Here is a 27,215-nt window from a genome sequence, read left to right on the forward strand (position 1 = left end):
CTCCCTCATACGTCGTCTGTAAGCTAGAAGCAAAAAAGGAAGCTATGTCTTCTTACATGAGTTGTTTTTAGGCACCTTTGCACTCAATGCATTAGAGGAGATGATGTCTCCTCAACCTATGTCTTTTCCTTCACTCCTTGTATAATTTATTCCAAGTCCTCTTGATACACAAAAATCCCACCTATGTCATTGGAGGTATAGATCTAGGTGGCTCAAAATTGATTGAGATTTCTCTATTTAATGGCTTCTTTCAAAAAATATTGCAAAGTCGTTGCTCAAGAAGCTTGTGAATCAGCTTGACTACAATGGAGGAAGGCAAAAACTGTAAAAAACAACCGTTCATGACCATGCAATTAGGTAGGGGGTGGCTAGAACCTATATCCAAGTGTACAACTCTCCGATAGCTTCAACATTTTGGTTGATCATTTCTCAAACTTATCCATCTTATAATTCTATGAAAAGTGATCCTTTAAGTCAAAACACGTTTAAAAATGATTCAAAGTGAAAATTGTCGTAGATAGCAGTAGCATCCTCCAAGGAACAATTGAAAATGTGGAAGAAGGCATGATCGTTTTGCACCTTGTTAACCTTGCAAGGTGTCTCACATGTGCTTATACATCCTCTTGTAGTTGGTGACCTGTGTCTTCATGTGGACTTGTCCAGCAAGTCTAGCAAGTCAACAAGTCACCTCCTCTCTGTGGTACAAAGCATCGTCATAGCTGACACAATGCCTTCACCCACACCTCTTGACCCCAAATCGTGTACAATGGTTGTTGAGTTCCTTCAACAAAAAATCATTACCGATGCCATGGGGATAGATGTGGAGAGGCCATAGTGGAGTTAAAGGCTAATAGAAAGACACACTAGTGACCCCAAATCGTGTACAATAGTTGTTGAGTTCCTTCAAAAAAAAATCATTACCCATGCCATGGGGATAGATGTGGAGAGGCCATAGTGGAGGTAAAGGCTAATAGAAATACCACACTAGTATAGAAATCATCACCAGTGCAAATGCTAAAGGAAATACATGGAGGCTGCAAAAATCATACATGATGCATAGATGGTGAAGATATATGATGCAAAAGTTAGGAAAGATGGAGAGGCCATGATCAATGCTACAGCTATCCAAGAGGTCATATATGTGAATTGAAGACATAGAGCCATGGCAGTTGTCAAGGCTAGAAGGGATTGAAAATCAAAGTCATAGACCATTAACAATGTAAGTGAGGTTCAAGGAAATGGGTTGGGAGAAAGCTAGGAGGGAGTGCATTTTTTGATATGCATGTGAAGAGGAAGGCACACTCCTTCAGCGTGACCTACCACTCATGAGCAACGCTCACTCAAACTTGAGAGAGTAGTCCCCCTACTTCCACATGATCCACTCTGCCATAACCCTACTTCCACACGATCCAAAAATTGGTGGAACTGTAGTCCACTTTGTTGGTCTCTTGGTGAAGATGAGTATCAAAGAGACACAAAGGAGAGAGGGGGTCCATGCGGTGACAATATGTAAGAAGTGAGCGCATACACAATCAAGTGCAAGTGAACACACACCAATAGATGATATCATCTCATAAAAGAAAGATACTAATGTCACACCATAAAAGAAAGATGCCAACATACACAGGAACAGTCACACTGTATGAGACAAGAGGAAGAATCCCAATAGACACCCGCACCCCGGTGCATCCTAGTGGTGCCACGTGGCTCTAAGTGGTTGTTTCCAACAATGACACTATGTAGCCACCTCCAGCCATGTACTAAACGGGGCTTGTGAGGCGACACCAGTGAAATAGAACTAGTGGGTTGCATACTACTCGAGCCATGTTCTATCATAAGGGGGAGGTAGCCCCTTTCGTGGATATACTCCTGCTCTCTTCTCACACATTTTCTTTGACCTAACAAGAAAAAGTCATGTATTTAATAACAACAAGCTATCTAATGCTTCTTGAATTGGATAAAGGTATACCAGGACGTTTATGAACATGCATGAAGATTTGAACTGTCAACAACAAATGAACAGAAGCTAAGTGATCCTTGCAAAATTCAATGCTTTAGAATTTATCAATCTGGTAAATAGAAAATCTCAAATTTAAGACACCTCCATTATTTAGGAAAGTACAATTTACAGACGTGGATCTGCAGAAGAAACCCTCTGCCTCTGCTGCTGTTATAGGAACATTATATATTGTCAACTCGGTCTATAAAATCAAGGGCTTTTATTTTGTTAGTTTCAAAATTTATAACCGGAAGTAATCGCACATGATTTACAACTTTTGAAGAGTCATATGTTGTCGGTGTAAACCGAGAATGGCTATTGCTTTTCATTAGGAGACATGAATTGCTAGTCCTTGTTTTCTTGTCAAATTCTTGACTCTTACTGATTCGAGGTGTGAATTTCTTCTCAGCTACAAGTTTCAGCATGTCACAATCTTCAGGAGACAGTTTCTTTGTCACTACATGCTGTGTGGTTTCAGTTCCATAAGGCTTCTCTTCTTGAGGGAGAGATTTTTGAAGAAATGAAGAACCTATTGGTGGAGACAGTTTCTGTGTGACTACCTGTTGTGTGGTTTCAATTCCATAAGGCTTCTCTCCTTGAGGCAGAGATTTTTGTAAAAGTGGAGAGTGTGTCAGGGATTTGATGCCAGGAGCATTGCTCCTTGCCAAAATGACAAGGTGATGAAGCAATACAATAAGTTCTAGGAGATAGTCTTCCATGACTTTTCTGTTTGCATGGTGTAAAGTTTGAAGAAGTGCAAGCTGTGTATCTCCTGGAAGCTGTTGCTCCAAAGTTGACCTGCATATCGAACCTGTAAGCGCGTTTCTTGGAATTTTCTGAATCTGACTGCAAATATATGTACCTTGCTGTCTACATACTGACAGAAACCTCACCCTGTACCAGCCCATTCTCCAACCCATCCAAAACCGTGATGTACTCTGTAGGTCAGCAAGAACAAGAGATCAATTAGAGCATGAATAATAAAATTTAAAAAAAAAGTGCTGTTGCCATCTGCCATATTTGTTCAAAAGAGTAATGAAACACAAAATACAAAAATTTCCAGTAAATCATGATGAAACATTGCAGACAAGCAATAGATGAACAATTGTGCCCACTTTATACCAACGGATTTGTACTTGAACTCACTTGGTAGTATTTGTTGCCAGGGGTACAAGCCAAGATAATGTCTCCTCCATCTTGGCTTTTATTTTTGTCATGGTACGCAGCTTAAATGCGAACAGTAATGAAAGAGTTAAGTTTATGAAGCCTCGCACACCACTTGTGACTCTTACTATTTTTCACTTGAGGATTTTTTATGCACTTAGTATGGAAACACAAACATGCAAAAGATTCAGACTTGTCTATGTTAAGCAATACTAATTACAATATAGCACTGCTGAATTTATCAAATGTTTACCTCATCCTTCAATTGAAATCTTGACAATCTAAGCTGCAAAGATCCCCTGATTGTTGGTGGCAAACTTTGATACAAGTTATCCCTTGCATTCATTGGGATATAACCTGATTGTGATACCTGTGCAGTGTGAAGATATATGGCGTCACAATATTGGGCACAATTTCTTTCTTTTTTTTTTTTTTTTTGCAAAAAGAGACTTCTATTAAGTATTAAAGAAAAACCGTTAGAGCAAGCTCCATACGGGATACATCATGCAATGCACGAAAAGCTCAAGAGCCCAAAAGAAAGGATTGAGGCTGATAGTGCCATCTCAATCCGGTAGAAACCTCCAAGAAAAAGGGAGAACCTCTCCAAACTCGAAGAAATATAGTCCTTCTAGAAGAGGCTGCCCGTGAAGGGCCCTGCATGCTAGCTCATATGGCTATCAAAGTGTAAACCGTGTCAGACCAAATACCCGTGAACACCTCTAATGGGTGTATCTGGGTGCCATCCAAGGCCTCAGTACATCTGGCTCTCCAAATGTGCCAAGAGGAAATGCTAGCCAAAATTTCCCAAGAGGTGTCCACTGAAACATGAGAAGCTCTGAAGGGAGTAAGTGGTACATCCTATAGAGAGCAGGGCTCTATCACCTGCCGGCGGACCGAGAGTGCCCAAGAAGAAGGCTCACCCTCATAAAACACCTGGGGCTCGGTAAGAGATAACCATGCGACCGAGCCACAAGTCATGAAGAAAGGGGAAGTGTGAAGATGCTGAGTATCCGAGCAACCCCTTTCCAAACAGTCCTCGCCTGACTGCAGTCCCAAAGGCAATGTCGCACTAACTCCTCTGCATAATGGCATCGAGGACAAGTGGGATCAGCCCCAAATCGTTATCTCCACAGGTTCACTGCAATCCCTCCATGAATAGAAAGCCAAAAGAAAAGAGTGATCTTTCTATTTCTGAGGGATTTCCAGAGCCTCCTCCAGAAATTTCTACGCAAGTCTGCGGTGATGAAGAAGCTTTCCCAATGGGGGGCTCTGAAGGGAATCCAACCCCTACTGTTCAGCTGAAACCTCCTGGCATTACCAACTGTGAAACGAAAGAAGGGAATCCCCCTCTCTCGGTGCCCATGATCTATCCATTCCCACTCTCCTGGGTCCCACTGCAAGCATCTGGTAGGTGCACCTCCATATAACCACAACCTCCAGGATCCCAAGGCCAAGAGCAGAGGGTCGGGGTCTAAGTACCACTGCAAGCCCACTCCAAGGTCCACAAAACCAGCAATCTTGACAGGTTGAAAGGCAACCTCAAGAAGAATGCCATCCTTGGATATAGAAAGTAAGCCTACATCCCCAACATCAAAGACCAGTGCGTCTTCCCCGAGACCTCGGAGAGCGATCACCTATAAAGGAACTGATGTCCTCGAAAAAGCCCCCATCCAAGTGGTGGAAGTAATAGGCAGCTCAACTGTCCATTCCACCGGGATGGCTGCATCTATCTGCTGAATCCTGCGTGCTACCCCTCTGAGGTGACTCACGGACTGCAATCTCTAATCCACAGGTAGCCTGATAAAAGATTTCCAAGTGCCTACTGTGTAGGCGGGGCCTCTCTCCCATTTAGACCACTGCATGTAATGGGAAGTGCCCAGTGGTCTGGCATGCTCGTCAAGAATACTATCATTCCAAATGATCGACTGCCTATCAATCTCTTCAACGGTAGAAGGTGGAATCCTTCGAAGAGTGTTCCTGAAGCTCCCCCAAGCTTTCAGGATGGCAGTCATGAGAGGAGAGGCAGGAGATCTGAGAGGGGCTGATGTGAAAATCCATCGAGGGCTGTCCACCCAATCATCTCCCAAGGTTGGTGTGCAAGCCTGAATGCGTCCAAAAAAGAAATCCTTCCAAGGTTCCTGCCCAGGCATGAGTCCCCTCACCACCACCTTACAAAGCAAAGCCCTACATTGCAAGTCCAGGTCAATGACATTAAGGCCCCCTTCACATGTAGGGAGAATAATAGCTCCCAGGCCACCCTTGCTGCAACATGTGCTGTGCCATCAAGTCCACTCCATAAAAAATTCCTGATTGGTCTGATGAGCTGAGTGATGCAATCCCTAGACCAGCACCAGCAAGAACACACGAACCAAGAGGTGGCCAAGAGAACCTCGTTCACTACCACAACTCTAGATGCAAGGTCGAGTTTGACAGAGCTTCAGAAAAGGAGCTTTTTCCTTATACTTTCTAGTACTGGGGCAAACTGATGTGCTGGAGAGATGTCCAATCCTACCTGGCATCCCAAATACCTGATAGGAACACCCTTCTGAATCCAGGAAAAACCAATGTCAACTCCCCAACCTGGAGTGTCCTCATCACTGATCCAAAAGACAAAGGATTTATGCCAGTTAATGTGTGCCCCTGCAGCTGAGCGAAAAATATCCAAGGCTTTCCGGAAAGAATCAAGTGACTGCAAGGAGGCCTGAATAAAAATAGCAGTGTCATCAGCCAACTCACAGTCAGAAAGCTCCTGCTCCTGTCTCAAGGGCAGTCTCGGCCCAAAAAGCTCAGCCTGAGATCTAAGGAAGATACTCATAGCTTCTGCCACAAAAAGAAAGAGGAAGGGGGCTAAAGTGCATCCCTGACGAACTGATCTGGAAATCTGAAACCTGTCACCCCTTACCCCTCCAATCAAAACCTGGCTGTGCGCTGATCTGTAAAGGGAGGCCACCCCTTTGATCCAAGCATCTGAAAATCCAAACCGTAGAAGAGTGCCCTCAAGAAAACCCCAATCTACTCTGTCATAGGCTTTCTCGAAGTCCAAGAGTAAAACTGCTAGCCTTTGTCCACTCTGCATAGACCACTCTGTGGCTTCCCAAAAGGAAAAGATATTATCAAAAATGCTCCTCCCATGCATAAAGCCTGTCTGAGTATCATGGATGAGATCTGGAAGAAGGGGCTGTAGTCGGATGCTGATCGCCTTGGCAAGGATTTTGTAAAGAGTGCCCAAAAGAGTGATGGGTCTCCAATGGGATACAAAATTCCTGTTGCCACCTTTCGGGATAAGGTGAATGAGTCCCTCGGTCAGTGAGTCAGGCATCTCCCCCGAGTCCCAAATGCCCTGCAGGGCTGAAGTAATATGATCACCTATCATATCCCAAAAGGCTATAAAAAAAGAGGGAGTAAGACCATCGGAACCAGGGCACTTGCCCTTATGAAGGGCAAAAAGAGCAGTCTTGAATTCTGTGTTGGTAAAGTGTGCATCAAGTCAGCATAACATCTCTGGGGTGACTAACACAGGTAAACTCTGCCAAACTTCATCTCTAGCCACCTCCCTGGCCTGTGAGTTCGGATCTGCCGAAAGAAGGGAGGTATAAAAATCTGTCGCTAAATGCATGACGGTCTCCAGATGGGACTGCAAAATGCCGTTAGAGTCAATAAGTTGCCTGACACTCTCTCTACTATGTTTGGGGTCAAGTGTACAGAAAAAGTGTTTATTGACTCTCCCTCCCATCTGTATCCAAAAGGACTCCCGTGCATGGAAGGCATACTCTGCTCTCTGATCAAGTAAGGTCTGCAAGTGAGCCCTTGCCGCAGCAAGGCGCTCCTATATCCAAGCATTTGAAGGTCGTTTCTGCTCCTCCCTTTGAAGGGCTGCCAACTGCCGGTGGATACCGATCTCTCGCCTGAGTACCTCACCTGCCGAGAGCACTAGCAACTGAGTGATAGAAGTCGCTAATACTGTCAAGTGCTGTGGCCACATGTGAAGGACCGGCCAAACCCCCCTGAATATGAGAAACCCAGATCTCCAACACTGCCTCTGTGAGAGTCTCATCCGTGTATAAGGCGTCTAGGATCCTGATACTGTGAGACCGTCCTCTCAGATGAGGCTCTGAAATGGACAAAATTACCGGAAAATGGTATGAAGTGGAAACACCGGGTGCAATGCAAACTGTCCCCCCTCTATCAAGAGCACAGTCACCCACATAGAATCTGTCAATCCGAGCATGGATAGGCATCTGCACCCTATGGTTCGACCATGAAAACAAAAGTGACTGAGACTGAACAAGAAATGCATCATATGACCAAACATCTCTGACACTGAACCTGAACAAGAAGGCATCCCAGGTTGCTCTCTCAAGGGAGTGGATACCACCTTCTCTGCCCCCTTTCTTATTCGAAGGTGCCTCAACCATGTTGAAGTCACCTCCAATAATCCATGAATCCGCAATGTCAGCCCACGAGAGCAACTCTTTCCAAAACAAAGCACGGTCCCCTCTGTTGTTCGGAGCATAAAGGTTGAGGAAACCAACCTTACGTCCGTCAATCATAAGTAAAACCCATTGGGCCCTGGAGAGGGTTATGGTACCGTGTCCAATGACCAAAGGGAGAACAGAGTCTGAAACTGAAATGCATCTACCTCCTCTCGTTCCCAAGGCAGGAAGCCAAAAAGTCCGGCCCTAGAGCAGCTTACCTAACTTGGAGCAATCTCTAATATCCAGTTTGTGTTCCTGAAGAAAAGAATGTCTAGGGAACCACCTGAAACACCTGGATGGAGCTGATTCCTGATCAGCTTTCTGCGATGGCAATGAGGGATGCCGCCCAATCCCTGTATATTCCAACTGGCTATCCTCGTCGGCGGGAGGAAGTGGGTTGAAATACCTTACCCGAACTGGTGGCGGAAACAGAAGGCTCTACCGGAGCAGACCTCCTGCCATACACACGAGGTTCGAGGGGAGGAAAGTCCATAGGTGAGAGAGAGAGAAGGATCTCTCAACAGGGAAGCCGATAACTGGCTCTCCAAAAGTAGAGGGTATAAAATCATCATCTGGGAGGCTAGAGAGGTCTTCCAAAGCGGAAAAAGAGTTCCGTTGAGCCAGTCCTGGGGAGGGGTTCCGCTAAGCCAATCCTGGGGAGGGGGTACGAAGGATTCCTACCGAAGCAAGAAAAGAATGTAAAACCCCCTTCCCTCTATCCAAAGAGGGAGGCACCTGTACTGGATCCTGATCAAAAAGTGGTGCAGACGAGGTGCCAACAACCTGCGCTGTTGAGGAAGGTATAGCTTGATCCAAGGGTGGAGTCGAACAAGGCTCCTGAACAGTGGTCTCCTCCTGAGGCTCCAAGGGGGTAGCCTCCGAAGAGGTGGAGGAGTGAACTAGAGTAGAAGGCCTAGCCGCGACCGGAACCCACCGTGGGCCAGAGGTGGCGCGGGGTGCCGAAGGGACTCGAGTAGCATTTGGAGAGGGGAGAGCCCGTGTCTGAGGCCGTGTCTATGGAGCGGTATGTCCATCTCCAGCTCTCTGTTGTAAGCTAGTACGAGCTGGTTGCTTTGTGGGCCTCTTTTTCTTCTTTGGGCAATCTCTGGTGAAGTGCCCCGAGGATCTGCAAATCCTACACTGGTCCTGCCGACCTGCAACCTCAAATCTCTGGTGGAAGAAAGACCCATCGGGTCGCTGTAGCATGATCTGGTCATCTAAAATATTGGGGTCCTGGACAATGACCCTAACCCTAGGAACCCCGTCCATCTTGACCGCCTCAGCAGCCGAAGAGGGCTCGCCACGAAGAGGGGGGATCTCTGCCACCACACCAAACCTCTCGCCGATAACTGAAAGAAGCCATTGATAAACTAAGGGAAGACCAGGGAACCTGATGAAAACAGAAACTCCCTGCTTGTCCTCTTCAATTGGGTCAAATCCCAATTGGAAAGGAAACAAGAAGATCCTCCTGTAGCCTAGAAGTAGAAACCCGGCCTGTAGCAGGTCTCTTGTGACGTCCGGGGAATCTAGGCACACCTGAAAGAAACCCCGTCCCAACAAACGAACATCCTTGAGGTGGGGGGCGAGGTCCTGAGGAAGCGTCGACAGCCCTCTCCTTCCCCTCTCCTCTACTTCTCTTCTCCCCCTCTCCTCCACTCCTCCTCTCCCCTATCTTCCCCTCCTCTTCCCTCCTCCCTTCTTCATCACCCTCTCCTTCTTGTGGATTACCCCTATTCTCCTATAGGGGTCTCCTGGGATTCAGGAAAGCGGAAGGAGTTTTTATTTTTTGTGTTTGAATCGGCCAACACACCTCGATTGACGAATGGGTTCCCATTCAGTCAATCTGTCTCCGCTCACACCGGCCATGAGAACTGTCACTTTTTCAAAAGATGAGCTACAGCAGTTGCAAAAGGATTTCGAACATGAGTGTTCCACGACTCTCTTCGCACGCATTCATGGCTCACACTCCTCCAGGTTACAAGCTAGAGATTGGTTGAACACTAGTAAATGGGAGGATGTGCTAGAGAGGACAGAGTTTGCAAACTATGCCCATCATGAGAGATGCACGATGAGCACCACATACTTCTCATCTACCAAAATACAAGATACAGATGATTAATCACACATGCAACAAAAATGGTATGATTCTACATTTAAAAATCTTAGGACTTTTCAATAGTGTCTTGGCCAAGGAACACACACTAGCAATGGACACAAACACATGGAAAAATATTGTTGACAGATATCTGCAGAGCTGCAAATGTAATAGAATCATCCTTTGTCATAAAGATACAGTTGGGTATCCAATGGACATTAATAATATCATATCCTATCATATCATATCATCTCTCTCTCTCTCTCTCTCTCTCCCTCCCTCTCCCCCCCCCCCCCCCCCCTCTTTTTATTTTAGACAAAACGATATGGTAAAGAATGTGTAGTCTCATTTTTACAGGTTGTTCCTACAATTTCCAAAGAAGAATCCAAATGGATCCTTGGTTTCTTTGCTTTTATGACAAGGGTCTTTCAATTTCTTTTTTCTTTGCAGAGGATTGGATATTTTTACAGTTTTTACCTTGCTTACTCTTTTACAATGTTTTTGTTTTTGTTTTTAATCCTTTCTGACTATGTTATTGATAGAAATTTGGTAATTGCCAATTTGTGGTTTGTGTTAGTGTGAACTATTTGAAAAAGGTTCATTTTGAAGTCTTTCGTGTTTTCTTCCAATTCAACGTTGGCATGCAACCCAACTAATTCTGCAGTACATAAACTATAATATGACGTAACTCCTAGCCACATCCAAGGCATCTAGCTAACACTATCTTACCATGCATATAAGATTGGTTAAATCTAATTTCTATTTGAAAGAAGACATGTATCAAATATTATACATTATTCAATCAAGTTGCATGACCTTTTCACCCTTGTATGGCAGGGAAAAGGCAGGAAATTTTCATACCATACTATCTATTTGGTTGACAATGCCCGCATAATGCAGGGCAAGACCAAGAGACCCAAGCGTTTCGGAAGGTTGCTTTTCTATGAAGGTGGTTTGCACTCCTGCAAAGCACATAAGAAATACATGAATCTCTCTCTCTCTCTCTCTCTCTCTCTCTTTCTCTCTCAATTCTATAAACAGGAAATCAACTCAATGGACAGCTAAAAAATGCAAAAACACCTCGGAGAAGATATATCAGTATTTAAAGGCATCTAATCTGTAAAATCAGAACTAGTTTCCTGCATTTGAGCTTGCTCTTGTGGTTTTATTTCATACTTAATGAAGTAATCTTTTTGAAAAAAAATAAAATCAAAACTAGTTCACATGATCAAATGATCTCGAGGAAGAGAGGGGTAGGTGGGCAAGACCCAAGATCTCCGGAGAGGAAAGAACCTGCAAAATCTGTCCCAAAGGGGAGGTAGAAAATGAGCAGCATGTACTCCTAAGATGTGTTAGGAAATGCTGTCAACATGAGTCAGTTTGGTGTGTTCTAGTGAGTTCAAGTGTGATTGTGTCCTATAGTTCTAGGGTGTCCTACAGTTGTATGGGTGTGAATGTGTCTAGTAGGTGAGCAATCAAAGCCACTGTTACAATAGAGACACCCCAAGCAATTGCTATCTTCAGGTGTTGACCACATGTTGACCATGTGTCAACACATGTCAGCCACATGACATCAAGCGTTGACCAGATGTCAATCATGCGTGACATGTGTCACCCATGGGTTCATCTAGGAGTACCATATCCGAGGCAACCATGCGCGACACATGTCAACCACAGGTCAACCAAGAGTACCATGCCCAAGGCAATCTCATCGAGAGCTGCGCACACGAAGAGTGAGCTCAGCACATGGAGCAATTAGGAATATTTACAATTGCACATGGTGTGGTGAAAACGTGTACGGTGGTTCAGTGATGTGGTGATCCAGCTCACCTGCACATGGAGTATTTACACCATCTTGACTAGAAGAGGCTGGCGAGTCAGGAAGTCGCTGGAGCCATCAAGAGAGCCAGTAGCGCCAACAGCTATCCTCAACAGCTAAGGAGATAGGAGGACGACCAATCAGGAGAAAGGAGGGAGATTCTTAGCGAAGAGGGACCCTCCAAGGCAGACGGATGAGGATGAAGGAGGAGGAGAGGGGGTTCAAGATTCAGCATAGAGCATTGAGCATTCGGCATTTGGCAGGGGAGCGAGAGAGAGGAGAGTGTGAGGAGAGATAGAGGCTGGATCTACGAGCTCCCCGAGGGGAGAGTGTGGAGAGACCTATGTGTACCTCTCTGTCCACTATGGGGATAGACCTGTGTGTTCTTGTGAATTGTGACTTGTGACCTGTGGGTGCTGGTCCAGTGACATGTACTTCGGTCAACTTGGTCACTTTCTCATTCTTTCTGTCTCTTTCTGATATGAAGATTATTTACTAGTGCATGCAAACTGCCTCTTCTTATGCTCATATTGTGGAGTTCTCATAGCATAGTGCACTCATACGGCGCAATTCACTGCAATATTACCTACAACACCCACACATCACTGCACGGTGCACTCCGTGTGATCCATTGCATTGGAGCATTGCAGCACTCATGCTTCTCACACCAGCGGCCTTTGGCTTCTGGCAACACCTCCAGAAGGATAGGAACCCCTCCCCCCTCAAATAGTTTATGGCGATCATGGTGGGACACTGCTGGTGTTGAGTAGGAAGAGGGAAGTGGAGCTTTGGGGTCCTAGAAGAGAGAGTTCTTATGCTGAGTAGTTTTGACACCCTGGAAGGAGCAAGTGAGAGAACTGGGAGGTACTTAAGGAGAGTGGACAGGAGACTTCTGGCTGACCAAACTCCATACAAAAAGCATTAGGTGAGACAGAAGTTTGCAAAGTCCTCAGGAAGAGCACAAAGTGAACCCTGAGCTGTAGCTAGAGCAAGTAACTTCATTGAGACTATCATCTATTTGGACCAACAAGATAGGTGGTGGTCAAATACCGACTCCGAAGAAGAAGAAGTACAAAGCGGGGTATGGATGAAAGAGTAAAGTACTAAGGACGAGGGTTCCTCGGACGTGCATCAAGGTCAAGACAGCCCCTTATCTCCTGTTGCAACAATCTCTTCATCAGTAGCCACTGCAACCAATTCAATGGGAGTAATACCCACTTCAGCGCCGAACTTGACATCTAGGTTTCAAGCTGCCATTTTGTTTGCCATGCATAACCCTGATCCTTTGAGTCTGGTTTCTACATCCATAACACCCGTGGGTTTACCTTTTGCTCCGGTCATGTCCCAACTGTTGCCATTATCTCTACCCTTCCCTACTGCTTCTTATCCATCCTACATGGCTTCGACCCCTTCCTTCTCCTTCCCAACTGCCTCTACATCCCCATTGACCCCCACGTTCCCCATGTCTTCACCATCTACTTTCGCAACGGTAATGCCTACAACATATGCAGTACCGTTTATCTCCACTATGGCTACATCAATAGTAACTGCACTAGTGTGGTCTCCTACACAGTGTGTTGTCTCACTAGCCACTCCACCATATGTCTCCATGGTACCCACATTGAGTACCGCTCCTTTGGGAGGCCCTTCTGCTCTTCCTTCTACCTCAGCTTTCAAGGTGAGTGCGGTGGTTCTCAGTCCTGGAGAAAAAGCCAGACTTCTTGAGTTACTCAACAAAGCCCATGTGAAGACTCATAATTTCAAAGGTCACTTGCATGAGGATGCGGAAGTTCATGTGAGGAAATTTCTCATAGCCAATTTTTGGCTGACCATTCTCAAACTTGGACAGCTCTAAGGGAGAAGTTTCTAAGGACTTTCAAATTGGAGAAGTTTGAACATATGATCGTTGTCCACTGACACCATGAAGCCTGGGGAAAGCATCTCTGAGATGTACACAAGGATGAGGGTCTTGGCGGCAAAGATGTCTGTGCTACCTAATGATGCTATCATGAAGGGGGGGTTTTTGAAAGCATTACCCCCTACCATTGCTATAAGGTTGGTTGACAAACTCCCTGAACATGCCTCACTACAAGACTTCCCAAAGGAAGCAGTCAAAATGGAACGGTCACAGTTAAGTTTTCCCTCATCATCAACTTCAACCACCCAACTCCCTTGAGAGGAGGGCTCATCTGCATGGCAGAAACTTGAGAAGAAGTTGGTTGAACATTTTAGTTGGAGTTCACTTGTATTCATTTCTTGTTCTCCATTGTTCACAACTCTTCTCCATTCTTGTTCCTACATCAACAGGCTCTGGCTTGTTGTTTTAGAGCACCACCATGGATTTGCATCTGGGTTGGAGGATCTAGCACAATTGTTCGATGTAGTGCTACCACAAGGATGCGTGCTCGCTATTCAAGAACCTTGTGAGCTCTTGAAGTCTTTCCGGGTCCGATCAGACATGTGTATCCGTCGGATTAGTGGCTGCCCTCAGTTGATCTTTGAGGAGCAGCACCTGGGACTAGGAGGACACTAGACCTCTGTTGGAATATGAAGCCAAAGTGAGTCTAAAATGAGTGTTCTAGGTGTGTTTTATAGTCTAGAGAGTCCTAGACATGCCATGTGTCATATTGGGAGTTATCCCATAAACACTATGGCTTTCTAGAGTAGTGTCACACTATATAGTATTGTACTTGTCTATTGTCCATGACATCATTCAACATCAAGCTATCTACATGTGAGTATTTTGGTTATCATTGCCTAGCACTTGTCCTTTCATTTTATTTCCATTTTTCCTTTCCATTATGCTTTCCATATTTCCATTCTGTTCCTAGTTAGCTTGGCATTCTCCTACTGCCATGTCTCTTCATATAGTATCAAAGCCATGTTCCTAGCCTTGCTCTCTCTTTCCCTTTCCCTTCCAAGAGGTTGACGTGAGGGAGGCTAATGAAGCTACTCTATCTCCTCCTCCTTGGAAGGCTGCCTTCTTCTCTCCTTGAGCTCTCTTCCCCACGCCATGATCTGCCACCTCTCTTCTCCTTCCTTTAGCTATATCTTTCTGTGACCTGTGGACGATGTGACGCTTCTATGCAGTTCTAGAAGCAGAATCACGGCTTTGTGTCTTCAGAAAAGTTGTAGAGAACCTTGAGTACTACAAATTTTGCTTTTACATCATTGCAATCCGGGTTTTCTGTGAAAAGTTACAGCCCTTGCAAGAAGTGACGAAATTTATTTCTGTGCGCGAATTTTGTTCTGGAGCTCATTGATTTGACAGCCCAAGCATGATGCAGCCAGCTCAACGTGGAGCTGTCCATCCTCTTCATCATTGACCTCTACTCCAGCCCACCATTTGCTGCTTCTTCCCGACATTCTATTGGAGCTTCTCCGAGCTTGATGTGAACATTAAACACTTCCCGACTTCTCTGATTACCACCCGATTGTCCTTGGTGCCCGAGCTCCACTTTTGACTGATACTACTCCAACACACTCCACTACAGTGATCTCTCTAATTAGTGCATTACATCGAGTTTGATATAGACAACTCTACATCAACAAGTGACTTCTTCAACATTGCTTATTCAATTGGTGCCTAAGGTAGTTCGCATTGATTGACTTCCCGATTGGTCATGGTACCTGAGGCTTCTACTTCGACATTGGTGACTCTCCTTTCAGCATTTTGAGAGTCATTATGTGAGTGCTCCATGTAGCTACTCCATGGACTTCACCAATACATATTGGGACATTCCTACCTAGCCCTTCATCGACATCCTCATCGACTCGCAGGGATGAGCACACATGTGCAGTGGCTACTTGGAGGACATCTCTTATCATAAGAGATCTATTTTTTTATTACTACAGCTTGATATATTTTGGGGTCCTCTGCCCTAGGTAGTCCTCCTAAAATGATATGTATTGAGTGTTTGGTTTTCATTGAGTCTAAAGGTCCTCTACCTTTGATAGTCCTTCTAAAAAGATGTATTGGTTTTCCTATTTTTGTGTGTGGCTTCCTAACATGTCATGTTATGAAGCCAATGGGGGATGTACTATGGGAGCCATATGCATTGGCTTTGATAGGTCTCGTTATCAGGCCTGGCTAAGTTCCAGGATGTTGGTGTATTCGTAGACCTATGAGCTGGTCAGGTAGCCATGCTATAACGTGAGCCTCTGAGCATGTTGAGTCTCAAGTCATGAGAGTGCTTGGATCAACCTCTGAACACACTCAAATTTTAGCCTCTGAGTTACATGGGGTGCACAGTTTGATGACTGTCATTGTCATGTTTTGTTCTTGGTTCCATTCCAGTAGTCTCTCACCTTGCCTTCATGGGTGGGTGTTGGAATATGAAGCCAAAGTGAGTCTGAAATGAGTGTTCTAGGTGTGTTTTATAGTCTAGTGACATGGGACGTGTCATATTGGGAGTTATCCCATATACACTATGGCTTTCTATAGTCTAGTGTCACACTATATAGTGTTGTACTTGTCTTTGTCTATGACATCAGTGAACATCAAGCTATCTACATGTGAGTATTTTGGTTATCATTGCCTAGCACTTGTTCTTTCATTTTCTTTCCATTTTTCCTTTCCATTATGCTTTCCATATTTGCATTCCGTTCCTAGTTAGCTTGGCATTCTCCTACCGCCATGTCTCTTCAAGCTCCATCTCACACACCTAAGTCATCTAACTCTAGGAGGTAGCAATGATTGCTTACCTGCTAGACACATTCACACCCACACAACTGTAGGACACCCTAGGACTATAGGACACAAGCACACTTGAACTCACTATAACACACCAAACTGACTCATCTTGACTCCATTTCCTAACACCCCCCATGGAGGAAAGGTGAGTGGCTACGGGAAGGGAACCAAGAACAGAACATGACAATCACGGTCACCGAACTATGCAATGACGGTCTAGAACTAGACATGGCTCCCATGCTAACTCAGAGGCCATTGAGCATGGTATAGACTTAGAGGCATGAAAGATCGTAGTGGTAGGGAGAGAAGCAAGCTAACACTAGGAATGGAAAGGAAAGATACCAAGCATAATGGAAATGAAATGGAAAGAAAATGAAAGCAATGGACAAGTACTCACATGATACCAAAGAGCTTGATGTTGACTGATGTAATAGACAATAGACAAGTACAACACTATATAGTGTGGCACTATACTCTAGAAAGCCATAGTGTATATGGGATAGCTCCCAATATGACATGTGGCATGTCTAGGATTCACTAGACTATAAAATACACCTAGAATACTCATTTTAGACTCACTTTGGCTTCATATTCCAACACCCCCCCATGAAGGCAAGGTGAGAGACTATTGGAATGGAACCAAGAACAAAACATGACAAATGACAGTCATCAAACTGTGCACCCCATGTAACTCAGAGGCTAAAATTTGAGCGTGTTCAGAGGTTGATCTTGTTGGAATATGAAGCCAAAGTGAGTCTAAAATGAGTGTTGTAGGTGTGTTTTATAGTCTAGTGAGTCCTAGACATGCCACGTGTCATATTGGGAGTTATCCCATATACAGTATGGCTTTCTAGAGTCTAGTATCACACTATATAGTGTTGTACTTGTCTATTGTCTATTACACCAATCAACATCAAGCTCTTTGGTATCATGTGAGTACTTGTCCATTGCTTTCATTTTCTTTCCATTATGCTTGTTATCTTTCCTTTCCATTCCTAGTGTTAGCTTACTTCTCTCCCTACCACTATGATCTTTCATATGGTATCAGAGCCATGTTCCTAGCCCTGCTCTCTCTTTTCCTTTCCCTTCCAAGAGATTGAGGTGAGGGAGGCCAATCAAGCTACTCTACCTCCTCCTCCTTGGAAGGCTTCCCTCTTCTCTCCTTCCTTGAATTCTCTTCTCCACGCCATGATCTACCACCTCTCTTCTCCTTCCTTTAGCTACATCTTTCTATGACCTGCAGACGATGTGATGCTTCTATGCGGATCTAGAAGCAAAATCACGGTTTTATGTCTTCATCAAAGTCGTAGAGGACCTTACTACAAATTTGGAGTTTTCTGTGAAAAGTTACAGCCCTTGCAAGAAGTGACGAAATTTGTTTCTGCGTGCGAATTTTATAGCTCAATGATTTGACAGCCCAAGCATGATGTAGCCAGCTCAACGTGGAGCTGTCCATCCTCTTCATCATTGATCTTTGCTCCAGCCCTCGCCATTTGCTCCTGCCCAACATTCTCTTGGAGCTGCTGCCCGCAAGTTGGTCCCCGTATTCTACCCGTCATTCTCTTGGAGCTGCTGTCCTTCTACTTTTGTTTGCCATGAAGAAGTTCCAGACTTGCTCCAGCTCATGAAGAACTTATCAAGGTAATCTTTCCATAGTTACACTTGCATTTCTACTTTTTTCCAACCATGGAGTCTTTCAAATCAACTACCATTTCGTTCGAGAAGTTTAATGGTAAGAATTTCCCTACATGGCAAACAAAGATGCATCTTGTACTTGTGAAAGATGGAGTGTGGAATGTTGTGTGTGGCAAGTAGAAAAAGTCACAATCAGATGAAAAGAAAATTGTACAATGGGAGAATTTGAATGACAAAGCTCTTTCTTTCATTGGTTTAGGGTTGGATGATGACGTTATTCATCATTTTGATTTTGATTCCAGTGCTCACGACTTATGGGATAAGTTTGGAGAATTGTTCGGCAACAAAATCATCAACTCAAAGGTATTCCTCAAACAGGATTCTTCAAGCTGCAAATGAAGCATGAAGACTCTTCTTACTCACTTGAATCATATGGAATTCCTTGTCACTCAGCTTGCTAGTCTAGCGGCCCCTGTAGGGGAAGATGATCAAGTTGTTGTGCTCCTCTCGAGAATTGAGTAAAATTCTAAGTACTGGGAGATCATACCAGCATTGCGTGTGACACAAATGGGTTATCATGATATGGTTGCTATGCTTATTGATCATGATAGACGGTATGCAGAAACTCCGGACTCCACTATACTGTACTCCAAGGGTAAAGGCAAAGGCAAATTCAAGCCTTTCAAATGCAATCACTGTGGGAAGCTTGGTCACACCGAGGATTGCTGCTTCCACAAGCTTGCCAAGCAACAACATAAGAATCATGTCAACTTGGTTGGGGCTGCAACAAGTGAAGACCAAGAAGAAGATGATGCTTCGACACCGACTCATGCTCTTACTACTGACATCAAAGGTCTCTCTCTCTATTCAGAGGTCTATGTACCTGATGATCCCGAGATACGACCTACAAATAGCCCGCAGACCAGATATCCATGGCAGTAGTATACATTCTATTGCCCAAAATCAATTTTAGAGCTTTGTATGGCGTCGAAGGAGGCAACAGCCAAACGGCCTGCTCGGGTTCTGGCTTGCAATTGCATCAAGACCGAATCTGCTGCCTTGGGAAAGAACCTCATCACTTCACATGTCCCCCTCCTTGCCAGACTCTGCAACTCGCACGATGCCATTGCCTCGCTTCAGAGTTTCTTTAAAGTCTTTCAGATAATAATTAACTAGGGTTAGTTAGAAGTACCCTTGGTTGAGTTTGTGATACACTAGGGTTAGTTCAACCTTGGTAGGCAGGTGTTTAAAATTTTACTTTTACCAGATTACTAACATAACTGGGAAAGATATGAAAGAAGAGAAAGAAGGATGTACCCAGTTGTCACCAAGACAAACCATGCATAAGCAAAGACTTACATGTATACATACATAAGAACACACTGGTCTAAGAAATTCCTTATAAAAACGCCCATGTAACTATGCCACATTTGAAGGCAACTAAAGAAAGGTTCATCATATATTTTTAATCACATATATTTTAAAAAGATTTACAAACACTACTTGAGATTGCCCATAAGAAAATGTCGTAGAAATGGAGTGATAAAAGCAATATTGAACTAATACCTGCACCTTCAAAAGAATTTTGTATCTCTTCATGTAAAAAACACACCATGTCTACCAGCTTCTCGATCACCTGAAAGGCTCCATTATTTCTCACTTAGGCCTTGACATGAATCTGCAAACTTGTGAGAGACGTCCATAGCCATTTACCTTATTGCAGTTCTAAAAAATAAGAAACCACATGCATGGATATGCCACAAGGATTTTGGTTTACATGGATTCTATGCCTCCCCTTTTGCTTCTAAGTATTGCATGCCTTACAGGCAAGTCAAACAACCTCCTCTTCGACCATGGAATTAGGAAACAAATACCTCTTCCAATGTCTTTGACCATAATGATGTCTTCATCAAGTTTTTCACATGTTTCCTCTGGCTTCTCAATTCACTCTGCAAAATTGCAATACTATCCCCTACAAAGCAAAGAACCACAACATAATTACATTGTAAATATCTATTGCAGAAATAATATTATACAAATCATCAGTTACACAAATTGTTTTACTTAAAGGCTTCAGTAAATCGTTGGAGGTTTCACTATCAGAGCACCACTGACAAGTTCTTCTACAATAGCGCATTCTCTCTTGCATACAATTGTGATACTTGTCAAGCACAATGATTTACTGCAACCCCTCCATGAAAGAAAAGTCAAAAGAAAAGAGTGCTTTTCCTATTTCTAAGGAAATCCCTCAGTCTTCTCCAAAAGAGCCTCAGCAAGTCTGGAGAGAGATGAAATCTCTTCCAGTGCGGAACCCTAGGTGGTCTCCATCCTTTGACTGTAATCTATAACTTCCTAGTATTATTGACTGTAAAGCCAAAGAAAAGAAACCTCTTGGAATGATTGTGTGCATCGATCCACTCCTATTCAACTACTATACTCTTGCAATCTGGTTATAGTCTACATAGGATCCAAATTCAACTTAAATATGTCTCATTGTATGGATCTATGCCTAATCAAAAGAGGATGAATCCTAGAATTGTGCTGATAGGTGGTCACCGCTACTATTCATTGAAAATACTGAAGCTGAGCCTAACATAGTGAAAGCTGAGAAAATTATCAACGTGCCAAGCAAGCTTTGTGCTCGTGGGATACAAGCAGGGGTGAAGGAGAGAGAGAGAGAGAGAGAGAGAAAGAAAGAAAGAAAGAAAGTCTATTAATGTCCACAGGAGACCAACGGTCTATGGGACAATAAAAAACCATCCAATACAACACGTTAGGGAGGGCACATTGCACCTCCCATGGAATGCATAAAGCAACTCCAATTATTTAGAGTACCTAAATTCTAATTGGCCATACATCATTTTAAGACTGAGAGTCTTTTGGTTTTGATTTGAATTCCTTAATGAGTGCTATTCCTCCGTGGTACATTGCCCACTTTCCATCGTTCTTGGCAGTCTTAACTTTGGCTAACACCGTTACTTTATCCTTCAATTGAGATCTTATAAGTTCCTCAACTATTTATCGCTGAGGAGGTCTTTTCGGGCGCTCATTATTGGATATCATAAACATATTTTGTTCTTACAAGATCAAATGAGAGAGCTGATGAGGACGATATGCTGTAGCTAGAATCCAGGTTCTTAAAGGACTTGGTAAGCAGGAGGTAATTAATGAGGCTACAAAATCTTGCAAGGATTCTCCACCTACCTCCCAATTAGTCTCCACAGTCAAGGATCTAGTTCAAATCAAAATTCAAACGACAAAGCAAGAGGTAAATGTGGAGTTTGGAGCAAAGCTGAATAAAGCTGATATCCAAAAAGAGATTACAACCAGTAGTACTTGGGTACTATATAAACCAAGTACTTGTATTGTTTTATTTGAACACTTCTATTGGAGATTTCTTGTGTGTGCACCCTTGCTCACTTGTGTTTTGTAAGAGATTACAAAGATATGGTGTTGTAGGCATAAAGTCAACCCTATGGTTGACCAGTAGTACTTGGGTATGGTTGACTAGTAGTACTTGGGTACTATATATACCAAGTACTTGTATTGTTTCATTTGAACATTTCTATTGGAGCTTTCTTGTGTGTGCACTCTTGCTCACTTGTGTTCACAACCTATCTCCACTTTGTTCCTACATTTGGTATCAGAGCGCTTCCGTCTCTAGAGCCCATTCCCATGCTTGCTTCTAGACTCCCACAAGCTTGTTGCTCCAGTGCGCATTCCTGGTTCTCACATTCAGCTCTCCAGCTTTCGTTTGAGGTAGATCCAACAGTCCAGTGGCTGTTTTTGACCTTTTGAGGTCCGATTTTGACATTTTTCGAAATTTCTGAGCTGCCCGCATACAAACAAGCTTGTCCTGCACCATTTCAGGCAGAAAAAATCAGTTATTTAAATCTGTTTTTGTCCGTACAGCCCGTATGGATCTGTTCGTACAGTCCGTACATATCTGTCCATATAGTTGCGCGACAGTGCCGGGAGTCCGTACGATTTGTCGAAACCTGATTTTGAGTCCGTACGACTTGTTAGAAGGCGATTCGAGCCGTTTCCAACTGTTTTTTGGTGTTTTTGCTCAGATCTAGACTCTTTTCAGCTCCAACCTCTCCCGGGTGTGTTCCAACAGCATCAGGCTCTTCTCTACACATGTATTGTATTCAAAAGTACTCCCGACGGAATGGATAGATGAAGGGCACCGAGAGAAGGGCATCCCCTTCTTTCGTTGCACGGTCAATAATGCTAGGAAATTCCAGCTCAGCTCTAGGGGTTGGAAGCCTACCAGAGCTCCTCATTGGGAGAACTTTCAGATTTCTACTGACTTGTAGAGAATTTTTTGGCAGAGGCTCTGGAAATCCCACCGGAATAGAAAAATCACTCTCTTCTTTTGGCTTTTTATTCATGGTGGGATAGCAGTGAACCATTGGAGGTCCAAGTTCGGAGCTGACCCTTCTTGCCCTCGCTGCCTTTCTACTTTGGAGACAATACAGCACTGCCTATGGGATTGCAGACAGGCGAGAATCATATGGAAGGGGATTGCAAGACTTTTCAGCACTTTTGTTCGCCTACATTTCTATATGACCTGGGGATCAGTGGCTTGGCTTACTCTTTCAGGGCCCCAGGTATTTTTTGAGAGACTTGACTCCTCTTGGGCTCTTCACATCCGACGACACCTTGTGGAGTCGTGCTCTCTAGAGGATGTTCCGGCCACTCTTTTCAGAGCTACTCACTCCTCGGTCAACTCTCCATGGGAGATCCTAGCTAGCATTGCAGCATGGCACATTTGGAGAGCCAGGTGCACTGAGGCTTTGGAGGGTTCTCAAGTTCACCCTTCTCAGATCTTGGCCAGTACTTGGACAGATACGATACACACTCTGATGGCCATTTGGGTGACCATGCAAGGATCATCTCAAGCAGCCTCCTCCAGGAGAGTTACTTTTCTCAGAGATTGGAGAGACTCTCCCTTCTTTGCTGAGACTTCTACAGGGTTGAGATGGCATTTTCAGCCTCAGCCTTGGTTTCTTTCTACCTCATTCCTCTGAGGTGTTTTTATTACATGCTTAGCATGGTGTATTTCTGCACAGAGCTTGCTCTAGCGGGTTTCTTTCTTACTTAATAGAAGTCTCTTTTTTGAAAAAAAAGAAAAGTACTCCCGACAGCTTCATTCAGCTCTAAACAACTCAGTTCAGCTCCTTTGTCATCTCCAGCGTGCCCACACAGTCATTGGACTGTTTTGCAGGTGGTTTGGGCCAAGGTGCGCTTTCAGTGAGTGTTTTGAGCTGTGTATTTCGCTTCGGGACTGTTTTTGCAGCCCATACTCTTGCACTCTCAGATGCATTTGCACATACTCTGCATTGTTGGGTGCATTTGCAATTACTTTACAGTTGTGGATGCCTTTGAGCTCCGTTGGATGCATTTGAGCACTCGTGGGTGCGCTATTTCAGATTTGGGTTGTGCATTTTCAGTTTGGGATTGCACTTCAGATTGCAGCAGAGTGCAGTGATTGGTTGATGCCATTTTTGTAGTGATTGCATTGTGCAGTTAGTGGCATTTCAAAGCAGCAAGTCGTACTTTGCATTTGCAGCCAGTATTAGTTTGGGATTTGCAGGCACATTTGCAGCCAATTGCACTTTTGGGACTTGCAGTTCTTTTTGCAAGTACATTTGCAGCTTGTGGGTATCCCATTTTGCATCATGTCGACTCTTTCAAACAGTTTTGGCAATTTGTCCAAGGGTGACAAGCTGGATGGACCAAACTATGCCTTGTGGTCATTCATGCTTAAGAACATCTTGGTTGGTAAGGGCTTGTGAGATATTGTTAGTGGGGATGAGGTGAGGCCAACAGGCTCATCTACATCCAGCACAACTTCTTCGGGTCAGACTACAGACAGACAGCAGATTGCTACAGCCCCTCTCGCTAGTCCCATAGCATCGACGGAGGAGCAGAAGTTTGACCGCCGCATTGCCCAAGCGATGTTTTTGATTGCCACAAATGTGAAGAGGCACATTATGACGACTATCAAGTCGTGCAAGGATGCAAAGGAAGCATGGGAAAGATTGGCAAACACGTATCATGTTAAGAATGAGGCAAGGTCCATTGCCTTGACAAAATCAGCTCAAGGATCTTGAGATGCAGGAAGGCCACGCCATCATTGATCATATTGCCAAGATCACTGATCTACGTGATCAACTCGCAAGTATTGATGAGGAAATAGAAGACAAGAAGCTTGTCTATATTACTCTCAATAGCTAAGTACCCTCATATGGTCACTTCATTGACCATTGTTCTCAGGGCAGTCCCACTCTTGTTCAACGAGTTAGTTGGGCTTTTGTTGCAGGGAGAGGAGAGATGCTCAAATTTTGCCAAATCCTCTCGTCAGGGTGTGCAAGCGCTTGCCATCAGTGGAAAGGGCGAATTTCAGAAAAAGTTTGAGGCAAAACACAGCCATACAACTCAGCCCAAGGAGGGCAATGCAAGCAGTTCAAGTAAAAATCAGAAAAAGGGTAAATGCAACTATTGCAAGAAGCAAGGACATTACATCGCAGAGTGTTAGAAAAGGATTGCCAATCAAAAGAGAAGGCAAAGGGACAGCTCTAGCGGAAATTTTTTGTTGCCCCCACTGAAACTCGTGCTTCAGATGCACATGGTGAAGCTCATCTTGTCCAAGGTGATAGGATTTTGTGTTTGCTGCATTTAGTGAGAAGATGGATGCCAGGGGGGATTTGAATGCTGAGAATCAATCAAGGGGGGATGCTTTCCTTGTTGCAAGTGATAGATGGTATATCGACAGTGGTGCTACTAAGCACATGACTCCTCGCCAGGAGTGGTTTCAGAGCATCACACCTGTTCATGGCAGACAGGTTACATGTGCAAATGATGCTTCTCAAGACATCATCGGAGTTGGGCACATTCCCATTCAGCTTGATAATGGGAAAGTTAAGTATATCCGAGATGTTTGGTATGTTCCAGAGCTGAGGCAAAATCTGATTTCAATTTCAAACATTGCCCATGATCAACATATGTTGGTCGAATTTCAGGATAACCAATGCAAGATCAAGGATCCAAAGAAAGGGTATGAGGTTGTAGCAACAGGCACATATGACAGAGGCTTATACAAGCTTGATAATCAGCTTTATGATCAGAAGGTATTGGCTGTAGCAAACACTTCCTAGGCTGATTTATGGCACGCCAGGTTTGGACATGTCCATCACAGATCATTGTCCTACTTGTACAACAATAATATGACTTAGGGAATGCCAAAATTGCAGCAACCAGCAAATGAAGTGTGTGAGGGGCGTGCACTCGACAAATTGCATCGCTTGCCATTCAGGAAACAAGGCAAGAATTGGGTCAAGGCAACTAGAGTGTTGTAGATAGTGCACAGTGATGTATGTGGCCCCATGACTATTCCCACGCATAGAGAAGCAAGGTACTTTGTGGGCCTTTATAGATGACTTCTCCAAGTTCACATGGCTTTTTCTCATGAAGGAAAAATATGAGGTGCTCTACTGGTTTCAGGACTTCAAAGCTATGGCTGAGAACCAAACCAATTCTAGAATTGAAACACTCAACTCGGACAGAGGGGGAGAGTACATGTCACATGCATTCCAAGGATTTTTGAAGCAACATGGGATTAAACATCACTTGACATGCCCTTACACACCACAGCATAATCCAATTTCTGAGAAGAAGAATCGTACTCTCATGGAGATGACGAGATGCATGCTAAAATTCAAGAGAGTCTCAAAGGCTTTTTGCAGAGAAGTAGTTGTGACAGCAACTTATATTCAGAACAGATGCCCAACCAAAGCTTTGGTTAATGTGACTCCATTTGCGGCTTTGTATGGCTTTAAGCCACACGTTAGTTATTTCAGAGTTTTTGGCTCAGTGGCATATGCTTTCGTTCCAGATGCACATCGGACAAAGCTTGATGAGAAGAGTGTCAAATGCATTTTCGTGGGGTATAGCACTGAAAGCAGGGGATTTAGGCTTTATAATCCTGCTACCAGGAAGGCAATAATCAGCAGAGATGTTCTCTTTGCTGAGAATGAGTGCACACTTGCCACCATACGATGACAGCTCTTTGGACATCATCTAGTTTGAGGATGATGAGACAGAGTCTCTTAATGCTTCCCCGTCTACTTCTCATAGTTCAGATGGCTTGCCACATGTTGAGGATGGCTCTCCCTCAAATGTTTCAGATTTGCAGCCAATTAATAAGAATAGACAGCCTCATGTTTGGAGGCATTATCAACGTCGTGAGGCCACTAAAGATGTTGATGTAGGTCCGAGTGGTACAGAAGAGAAATCTATTCCACGTTGGGCAAGGTTGACCATTCAAGATGCTAAGTATCAGCCTACTTTGGGGAAAACCAGGGCCAGCACTCAGAAAAATCAAAAAAAGGTCAAATTTGCTTTGATGACCTCAATGATGGAAGCTAAAAATGAGCCTCATAGCTTCAAGGATGCTCAGCATAATCTAGCATGGCAGAAAGCTATGCAACTTAAGATTAAATCCATTGAGAAGAATGCCACACGGGACTTGGCTGATACGCCCTTTGGGAAAAATGTGCTTGGCATGAAATGAATTTATAAGCTGAAATACCATTCAGATGGCACAGTTAAGAAATACAAAGCCCGTTTGCTTGCCAACGGGTATGCACAAGAGGAGGGGATAGATTATGAGGAGACATTTGCTCCAGTGGCCAAGATGACCACCATTTGTTCTATCATCTCTCTTGCTGCGTTTTATGGTTGGTCAGTGTACCAGATGGATGTCAAGACCGCTTTCCTCAATGGAGATTTTAAAGAGGAGGTCTATGTACATCAGCCCCAAGGTTTTGTGCTGAAGGGACAAGAGCACAAGGTATGCAAGCTCAAGAAGGCTCTATATGGGCTGAAGCAAGCACCTTGTGCGTGGTATCAGAAGATACATCAGTTTTTGCTGTCCCAGGGCTTCGCAAACACTCGTACAGAGCCAAATCTGTATGTTTTGCAGTAGAAATCAAAATTGTTCATGTTGGTACTATATGTGGATGACATCATACTCATTGGCAGTTATTTGCAGCAAATTACAGCAGTGCAGTCCGCTTTATGTCACAACTTTGACATGACAGATTTGGGCCTATTGCATTATTGTCTTGGCATTGTGTTTTGGCAGACCCATGATGGGATTTCTAAGTCACAAAGTATTCGAAGGGATTGTTGTAGAAATTTAAAAATGGAGAACTGTAAGCCTGTGGCTACTCCATTGGAAAAGGGACTTAAACTGAGTAAGCATGATATTGCTGAAAAGTTTGATGGCACTTTGTACAGGTAGTTGGTTCACAGTTTGATATATCTAT

General features: G+C 44.1%; 1 protein-coding gene across 3 annotated transcripts in view; it reads right to left on the bottom strand.

The window, feature by feature from the left end:
• Positions 1 to 2,082: 2,082 nt before the first annotated feature.
• LOC147898350 (protein PSK SIMULATOR 1-like) overlaps positions 2,083 to 27,215 on the bottom strand; it is a 171,742-nt gene continuing 146,609 nt past the window's right edge. Inside the window, exons 6-13 of one of the 3 annotated variants that reach the window (XM_087379660.1) lie at positions 19,755 to 19,852; positions 19,447 to 19,516; positions 10,595 to 10,695; positions 3,417 to 3,533; positions 3,146 to 3,225; positions 2,893 to 2,937; positions 2,530 to 2,797; positions 2,085 to 2,445 (exon numbers count right to left, since the gene is read on the bottom strand). In XM_087379660.1, the coding sequence (XP_087235786.1) occupies positions 2,182 to 2,445; positions 2,530 to 2,797; positions 2,893 to 2,937; positions 3,146 to 3,225; positions 3,417 to 3,533; positions 10,595 to 10,695; positions 19,447 to 19,516; positions 19,755 to 19,852 (1,043 nt within the window). In that variant the 3' untranslated portion in view covers positions 2,085 to 2,181. Of the gene's footprint in view, positions 2,798 to 2,892; positions 2,938 to 3,145; positions 3,226 to 3,416; positions 3,534 to 10,594; positions 10,696 to 19,446; positions 19,517 to 19,754; positions 19,853 to 27,215 lie in introns of all 3 variants that reach the window. The other 2 variants (XM_087379661.1, XM_087379659.1) reach the window with 2 other exon arrangements.

Source organism: Dipteris shenzhenensis, chromosome 9 (assembly GCF_047967505.1).
Source record: "Dipteris shenzhenensis isolate YYH24624 ecotype China chromosome 9, Dip_SZ_1.0, whole genome shotgun sequence".
NCBI classification, from domain to species: domain Eukaryota; kingdom Viridiplantae; phylum Streptophyta; class Polypodiopsida; order Gleicheniales; family Dipteridaceae; genus Dipteris; species Dipteris shenzhenensis.